At 37.4% G+C, this 9,161-nt stretch overlaps 1 protein-coding gene across 1 annotated transcript; it reads right to left on the bottom strand.

The window, feature by feature from the left end:
* Positions 1–2,447: 2,447 nt before the first annotated feature.
* On the bottom strand, positions 2,448–5,858 carry LOC109808098 (calcium-dependent protein kinase 10). Its single transcript, XM_020370938.3, has 6 exons — positions 4,960–5,858; positions 4,730–4,882; positions 4,329–4,444; positions 4,062–4,229; positions 3,403–3,633; positions 2,448–3,191 (listed from the first exon to the last, which is right to left on the bottom strand). Exons 1-6 carry the CDS (start codon positions 5,723–5,725, stop codon positions 3,018–3,020), a joined length of 1,608 nt encoding a protein of 535 aa, XP_020226527.1. The 5' UTR covers positions 5,726–5,858; the 3' UTR covers positions 2,448–3,017.
* Positions 5,859–9,161: the final 3,303 nt, after the last annotated feature.

The raw sequence follows: 9,161 nt of genomic DNA, 5'->3' as shown, positions 1-9,161 counted from the left end.
ATTATTTTACTACATTGTTATCGATTTAAATAACTAAAATGAAATTGAAAATTGTAAATTAATATTATTAACTAATTTCTTTATTTTTACTGAATTACTAATTAGTCTATTTATAAGAAATGAATGATAATGCAAAATATATGGTCATTTCTTTCTTTTATCATAATAACACGAAGATGTAATTAATTGGATGTTAATAGAAGTCATATATAGAGATTACGTAGCATTTAACTGTTTACATTTGGTAGCTCAAGGTACATCGTAACATGTCTTTGACGTGCCTTAGGGGAAGTAGGTAAGCCAAGTGCTGCCTCACTTTTAACTTATTATTATACCGCTACGTGCATTAGGTTGCTTTATCTCACGTTCCTATTATTAATTTATGTAGGTTCTTAAGTTTGCATAAGTCAAGTAATTTTAATGATCCAACTGTTACCGTCAATTAATTCCTTTTCCAAATATGCTTAAAATCAAGTGGATTGTCATTTTAATTTCTTTAAGACTCGTCTTCCGTCGGCAAAAAATAAATCTAAAATACGTCAAAAAAAATATAGAAGAAGCAATATTATCTGAGTATTTATGTGTAATTTGAATACGATTCGGATGCGTTGTCCGTTTTCATTTTAAACTATTTGTGTACTTCAATTGTCCAAACTGGGTGCTCGTGAATTATGAAACCCCTCAAAATCCAAAAGTAGTTCAAATAAGGACCTTTTGGGTCATACGATATAACACATCATGATGGGGATCTTAGTGGATTTATCCATATTTGGGCTCTTAAATATGCACAACCCTACTCCTTTGCTCTTTCTTCCAATTCCTTTGGACCTTCCTTGGGTCCAAGACTATTTTCTTTATCTCAAATCCCAATCATAAAAAAATTATCACTTTATCTTATAATAAGTGTTGCATTAGAAATGATTGCACAATAGTAAGATCTAAAAATAAGAAATTGCGTCCCTGAATTGTGGTTCTATTATGTAATCTAACAGTTAATTTTTGAACGCTTTTATCTAAAGGTTATAAAAGAGTCTCACACGATGACAAATATTGGTCACTAGCTTGCGTCGATATTTTAAACACTCTTTCAAACATCTCAAACCAATAACATCTCAGCAAGGAGATTTCAAGTTTCAACCTTCAAGAGTAAGAGTACTTGAACATCTTCTATTATTAGATGTTCTTTGTCAAAGCACCTATGACCTACAAGACTTTGACTTTGAGGGCTGTTAGTTCAAGATACTCCGAACAGGCTCCATTGGCAGTTGAGACAACTTTTAACTCACAATGCACTTAACACTTTATCACATGTTGGGACACTCGGAACATTTCACTCGTTTGTTTGAATAAGACAATAGAACAAGTTGGTGCATAGTTTCTTTGTCCACTATTACAAAGAAGCACCCCATAGTCGTTGGAGTGATAAGAAAGGAACTCCTTTCGTGTTGTCTATCGCTAAGTTTGATCCAACATTGATGATAGAGTGGATAAGAGCATTTCCAATGTGAAAATACAATTTGGTTCTTAACTATTTTTTAATGAGTTCTTTATTGTCGCATATGATTTAAGAACACTTACTAATTTTTACCCCAATTATAGAATCCAACTTGAGTTCTAAATTTAATTTTAATTGGTCATTTTTTATCTCTCCACTCATACAGGAACTCCCATTGTAATTTGAAATATTTTTTTGATAGAGAAGCAATTTTATTTGGAATTGTTTATATAAACAACTTCTATAAGTACACTGTAAAATCTCATTTACTCGATGAAATTCTTAAGTTGCTTAATATGAAAATCCAACACAGGCAACCCATTAGAGTTTTTAAGTTTGTCAAAATATAACGCGACTTCATTGGCACACGATTTAGCATCAAATATAAAAATGACAGAAGAAAAAGAGCAAGGTTGATAGGCAAAGCAGAAGAAAAATAAATTTTACAGAATTTTTATAAAATTATATATTTCTCAGGATTTTAAAGTTGAATTAAAAAAGAGCTTAATGTTTACACCCAGCTGTTTTTTGTTTTCTTTTTCTGTTATGATGGTCCTGAACCAAACGTTCATTTGGACTCTGGCATATCTTATGCATTTGGCCCATTTTACTTATAATAAAACTTCCTTTGCCTATAAAAAGAATGAACTTAATTAATTAATTTATTTATTTATTGATATTGAGGAGGCACTAAGGCCCAGAGGAAATAACAAAGAATTCAAGGTGACCAATTGGAATTCATGCAATCCCATATTATAACGTAAGGCTAATGGAAAGCAACAGCTGGTAGGTGGTTAAGCATGTGTAAGCCCAATGGCTAAGGTTTGCCAACCTATCTGCCACACAATTTGCCTCCATGTATATTTGAACCAATTTGGTTTACAGTTTGGTGAAATTAATTTTGAACGGTTGAACATATTAAAATATATGCCTAAATTAATTTTGAATGACATTTACATCAGAACATATGTTTTCAGGAATTGTGTTCACAATAGAATTTAATTTTACACAAGAACAAGAACGAGAGAAACTTGACTGGGCACAAAAGATCTATATTTTTTTGCGACAATTTTGAATTGCTTTTACAGGCACTATACATTCTCAGAAGTTCTCACCGCCGAAGAGACAAATCCCAACTGTGTTTCTGCCCATAAGTTAGAAAAATCACATCTACCAATGAAATTATCGAACACGAATAACAGGACAAAGATATACAAAGAATATGCGACATTTCGAGGCCTGCAGCATGTGCCCCCTGCAACTTGTGCTGACAAGCTACAAAACCACTTTAGTATGCAACCCTCCAACGCATGCTTCAGGCTTCAGGCTTCAGGCTTCGAAAACCAATCCAACTGAAAAACCTAAGCAACCAAACTCCAACTCAAGGTAAATCAGTATGCTTCAAAACGCTCCAACACAAAATTCGCTTGCTTTCAAGGAGAGATTACAGAAACCATGCTTTCAAGCATAGTGAGTAGAAACTGAGTGAGCACTAAGGTTACACAATGAAATAATTTGTTACTCAAACCATGATAGCTTGGCCACTAATACCATCATGAAGCTGAAGTGAACCGTCCTTCATTAAATTTATGCTCAAGCTCTTGAATCTCTCCCTTGAATACTGCCTAGATGCTTTTCTCCAGTCAGTTCCCGTTTTCATCATGGCCACAAACTCTTCATAACTGATGCGACCATCCTGTGGAAACAGAAAAGTAGGAAATTGTTTAAAGGGCTTATGGAAAACATGTTGGGCGTATATGACATGTTACATGATTATTATCACCCAAACAATCAAATTTTATGAGAAATGCAAGCATATCTGGTTTTGTTTACATTGCATTGGCGAAGAACCTGAAAAATGGAAAATAAAGCAATTGAGTCATGACTCATGAGCAAGAAAGACAAACCTTGTCAGTGTCGACTTCACGCATGATGTCATTCAATACAGCTGTATCAGTTTCTCCCGACTCATCTACTAATGCTATCTCTAGCTCGTTTAACTCAATATACCCACTCCCGTCTTTGTCAAAATACATGAATGCTTTGTGGAAATGCTCATCATTCTCCATTCTTTGTAAGTGAATTGTCACGGCTACAAACTCTCCATAGTCAAGTACTCCATTCCCATCAACATCAGCCTAAGCAATTGAAAGCAAAGAAAACCATCCTTAAATCACAAATTTGTTAAATACATCATTTTTTTGAATAGCAAATACTACCACAAACCAAAATCTCCATAAGGAAATTTAGGGAAGATTTACACCGAAAAATAATCACGTATTAAATATGGCATCCAGCACTGTATTATGTACTGCAATAGGGTCTAAAACCAGTTAATACTTATTTGTCTTGCACATATCAGTGCCAGCAGGAAAATCTCATTCCTGGAGAGTGCAACATCATGTATTCATGTTCATCATAGAAGTGCATACTACTCCAAGAAATAATGCAACAAAAAAGTTTTCAAAGAGGTCCATCAGATTGTCTACAAATGGCAATGACAATCAAAGAACTAATTATATCGAGCAGTTACATTCTAAAATGCATAAAGTTTAGAGAATCCTACCACTTCCATCAGCATCTTTATCTCTGGCTCAGCCAATTGTGAACCAACCTTCCGTAACCCAGCCTTCAGTTCCTCATACGATACTTTGCCATCTTTGTCAGTATCCATCAATGCAAACATGTCCTTGATTATTTCCACCTCTTCAACAGATAAATGCTCTGCAATTACCTGTAGCATTCATTCAAGGTAACATCCAACTTCCTTATTAATTCCATAATAAACAGAACTTGAGTTAACAATCATGCGTAAACCACAACATATGCTAACCCGAAGTGCTCTCTTTTTGAATCTATTCATGACAGAGAACTGCTTAAGCCTTGTCCTCACGATATCTCCTAATGGAACATTAGAAGCTTTCTTTGCATTTTGTAACCAGGAATGTTCTGCAACCATAATTAAGAATAGTAAATATTTAGCATCAGTTTCTAAATTAGGTAGGCCGGATGGCCTCCAGTGTTGTAGTAGAGAGCAATGGAGCCAAAAAGGGTCCAGACGAGAATGAGAATATTCTTCTTAGACAAAGAAAACACCATACAACAAACAATCATAAATGGAAATTTTGAGATGCTTAAACATTACAAAATCACCATTTCAATGGAAGTTGCAAAATGTAAATTCGTCCTTGAGAGGTTGAGAGTTATGGAAGAATCTCATCCAAAAGTACTTACCAAGCACCTGTTCAGCCGTCAAGCGCTTTTTGGGATCAGGCTCCAACATCTGGCGCACAAGGCTCTTAGCAGTATCCGAAATCTGAGGCCAAGGCTCCCTCTTGAAGTCGATCACACCCCTCAAAATGGCCAAAGCCACCCCTCTTTCATCCTCTACACCAAACAAAGGAGAAAAAAAAAACTCACAAAAATTGGACTCCAGGCAAAAGAGAAAGAAATAGAAGAGGTACCTGCCCAAAACGGAGGAACCCCAGAAAGCAAAATATAAAGAATGACACCAGCACTCCACACATCGACCTCCGGGCCATAGTTCCTCTTCAAAACCTCCGGCGCCATATAGTAAGGACTCCCCACAATCTCGGAAAACCTCTCCCCGGGCTTGAAAAAGACGGAGAGGCCAAAATCAATAGCCTTGAGAGCGGAATTCTCCTTCTTACTAGCAAACAGAAAATTCTCAGGCTTAAGGTCCCGATGCATGACGCCATTCGCATGACACATCCTAACAACCTCGGCAACGGTCCTAGCGACGTGCGCGGCCGCACGCTCGCTGTAGTGGCCACGTGCGACGATCCGGTCAAAGAGCTCCCCTCCGGCGCAAAGCTCCATGACAAGGTGGACGTTCTCCTGGTCCTCGTAAGTGGCCTTGAGCCTGACGACGTTGGGGTGGTCCGGCAGGGTGGACATGATGGCGACCTCGCGGCGCACGTCCTCGACGTCGACGGCGGTGCGGAGCTTGCGCTTGGAGATGGACTTGCAGGCGAGGTCCTGCTTGGTCTCTCGGTGGGTGCAGAGGTAGGTTATCCCGAACTCCCCCCGACCCAGCTCCCGACCTATGACGTACTTGTCGGCGATGAGGGTCCGAGAGGTTACGTCCTTGAGGACGCGGATGGGAACGCCATAGCCAAGCTCCTCCTCCGCGTAAGGGTTTGCTTTGCCTCTCTGCTTTCTCCTTTGCCTTTCGCTTGACTCTCTCATGCAGCCGTTGCAATTCCCCATCGAAACTCACCTCATGCTCATGCTCATGCTCATGCTCACTCACCTTTTAATTCTCTTCCTCTTCCCACTTTTTTTCCTAAAGGGGCTGCGTGGTGTAGGGTGGGTGGCAGTGGGACCCATGAACCACCCAGATTCTTACTTTTTCCCTGCTTCCGGCCTCTGCCTCCGCGTCAGACTTTTTCTTTTTACATTTCTACTTAAAATTGCACTCTCATTTTACATTTTTTTTTTTTGTATCTTTTAAATTTGCATGCACATCATGACTATTAATTACTCCTGTCTCGTAATAATATGTAAAAGAAATAGCTCAAAATAAACATTTTTTTCAGATATTTATTATTTTCTTGTTCTTTATAAAAGAAATGAAGAAACATATTATAAAATCGAAGGAATGCTAATTTTGATATTTGACCTTAAGACATCGCTTCAGTAAATGTAAGTTCTTCGATTTAAGGCATTATACTTTCTTTCTAGTGTTATTTTTTTATTAAATTAATTTGTTATATATATATGAGGTAGGTGAGATAGTGAGTATGAAAAGACCCAAATTAATTGTTAATTTACTTCAATTGATTATTGACGTGAAAAGATAATTATTTATTAAAAAATTACTAACATTCTTTTAATATTGTTATTATTAATAATTAAAATTACAATTTTTTTCATAATATGAAGACAAAATTGGTACATTAAGATTTTTATAAAACCAATAAAATCAAATAAAATAATTATTTATATTAGTATGACTGATTCTGTGAGACCCCCTTCCTTTCCTTTTTCCTCTTCACTCTCACACTCTAACTCTCATTTCTCTTTCCTCACTCTTTTGCTTTGGAACGTTCTTCTTGGCTGACACAAGGTGGTGGTGCGGAGTGAATTGGGTTTTTGGCTAGCTAGGTGTTCGGAGCTCTTTCTTCTCCTTCGGTGTGCTCTCCTTCGATCTTCTTTTCCGTTTCTTCTTCCCGGAGCTTGGATTTTCGCACCGAGATAAGGGAAGCTAGGTTTTCGCTATTTTTCGCTGTAAATGAGTCCAGAAACTCGTTTGTTGTTTGATGATGAATGATTCTTGGTTGAGATTGCTGAAAATGGAGTTTTAGGGGTTTTCGGGGTTTTGAAGAAATTTGGGGTTTTTCTTTGATTTGAAGTTGCATGTTGAAAATGAGGTGTTTTTCTTTATGCTTGATGAAAATGTGGGCTTTTGGATGGATTGCATGTTGGTTTTCTGGTTGATTTTGCAGGATTTGGTGAAGTTTTTCGAAAGTTGTGGGTTCCTGCTGAGCTTCGCGCTGGGCGCTGTTCTTCGCACCGGGCGCATGACCACCAGGGGGCTCCATTTAGGCAAGCCTGCCGGGCACAAAGGTGTGTGCGCCGGGCGAGCTTGAGAATGTGAGCCTCTGGATGGCCCACGCCAGGCGTGATTTGGACCGCACCGGGCGCAATACCAGTTGTGACATGTTTTGGGGTTTTCTGGCGCTGCGCTGGGCGCGATTCTGTCACGCCGGGTGCGGAGACTCCTTGGGAGTCTCTGCCATTGGGGCGTCAGGCACAATTCGAATTGCGCTAGGCACGAGACCTTGGGAGGTCTCTGCCTTCCCCGCGCTAGGCGCAGGTTAGGGCAAGCCAGGCGCGTGAGACTCCTTAGAGTCTCTGCCTGGGTTGCGCTGGGCACAATTTGTATTGCGCCAGGCGCGAGGGAGCCTTGGGCTCTCTGGATGGGTCACGCCAGGCGCGGGCACTCTTGCGCCAGGCGCGCTGACCCCCTGGTGCTCTCTGGTTGTGCCACGCCGGGCGCGGAGGTGATGTTGAGCCATATATTGTTAGATGTTGTGAAATGCTGAAGGATGTTGTTTTACGTTGAGCTGGGCTATTATTGATGATTATTAATGATGAATTAAAATATTGTTGTACTGTAGACTGTTGAGCTGAGTTGTGAGTAGTAAGCTGTGTTGTATAATATTTAGCTGTGTTGTATGCTGATTTGCGGGGCTGTGTTTTGAGCTGTGTTAGCTGGGCTGTAAGTTGTTTAGTTGTGCTGTGTTATGCTATGAGTTGTATATTGTTGTGCTGTAAGTTGTTAAGCTGAGTTGTATGATGTTTTTGCCACTAAGTGGTGCTGTTATAGCCGCTAAGTCGGTGCTGTTATTGTCGCTAAGCGGTGCTGTTATAACAACTAGAGTGGTGTTGTTATTGCTGCTATGCAGTGCTGATATTGCCGCTTTGTGGTGCTGATATTTGCTGAATGCTGTGATGTAGTATAAGCTGGTTGATGTGCTAATAGCTGTAGCTGTTTACCATTCATATTGTTATATATGTATGTTTATTTATTTTCACTAGCTTACCCTTTTGTTGTTTCCATGTGTTTGGACTGTGATGATCATACTTTGTATGGGAGCAGAGCAGGGATAGGTGGGTGGCTGGTGGTAAGTCTGCAACTGGCAGATAGAGCTGATCCTCTTGGGTGTCTTGTTGTTTTAGGTACTTAGATGTAGTAGTGATCGATGTATTTTGTACACTTTAACTCTATCCAGACTTAAATCTTGTATATATATATATATATTCTAGACACTATGTATACACTTGTTCCTTTCTATGTGGTGTTTCTGGTGTGCTGTGCTGTGTTTAGTAACCAGTCAGGTCGTTACAGATTCTATTATAAATTTTTTATAATAAAGATTAGAGAAAATATTATTTATTATATTATATACTTAATTTTAAGTTATGTTGAATATTATAAATTAATAATTAATAATACATATTTAATAGTCGGATAAAAATGTTGATTTTAAAAAATTAAAATTATAAAGTTAAAATTAAATAACTAAAATTATGAATTAAATATTGTAAGATTATTAATAATTTACTTTTGACTATCAAATGGAGTGCATATATTATTGTGATAATATTATTAACATAAATTTTGTAAGTGGACAAAATTTCTTACTTCATGCTAAGGGTGTTTAAGGGATGAATTATGATGAATTTGTTATTATTTAATAATAAGTTTTGATAAGACCAATTTTATAAATGTAAATTGTAAATTCAGTAAGTTATTATACTTTATGACTTACCATCTAAATAGCGAAATATAAAAATTTAATCAATATATATATATATATATGTGTGTGTGTTTATATGTATAAAATTCAACAATTAAAAACATAAATATAAGTTCTTTAACAGAATTAAAATTCAACTTTGTACACAATAATTCAAACTATAAAACATAGATTATTGGTTATCGATGAAGTAACTATTATCTACAAGTTATATCAGAACAACCCAGATAACTTCGTCTTCTCTAGTATGACCCTCAAATTGATCAACATAGCTAATTCTAGATGAATTCAAACAATAATCAACACATATCACACAACAATGCTCGATCTAAAAGTTTTTCTTACCTTAAATTATCAACACCTAGACTCTTAGCTTTCCA

Source organism: Cajanus cajan, chromosome 5 (assembly GCF_000230855.2).
Source record: "Cajanus cajan strain Asha chromosome 5, NIPB_CcT2T_4, whole genome shotgun sequence".
NCBI classification, from domain to species: Eukaryota; Viridiplantae; Streptophyta; class Magnoliopsida; order Fabales; family Fabaceae; genus Cajanus; species Cajanus cajan.
This window is presented reverse-complemented; position numbering and strand designations above follow the sequence as displayed.

Excerpts from the sequence above, each read along its gene's own strand:
- LOC109808098 (XM_020370938.3), bottom strand. The coding sequence starts at position 5,725 with ATGGGGAATTGCAACGGCTGCATGAGAGAGTCAAGCGAAAGGCAAAGG. Across the intron at positions 4,883-4,959 it reads GGTTCCTCCGTTTTGGGCAG|AGGATGAAAGAGGGGTGGCT; the intron begins GTACCTCTTCTA and ends TGTTTGGTGTAG. Across the intron at positions 4,230-4,328 it reads TCAAAAAGAGAGCACTTCGG|GTAATTGCAGAGCATTTATC; the intron begins GTTAGCATATGT and ends TGAATGCTACAG.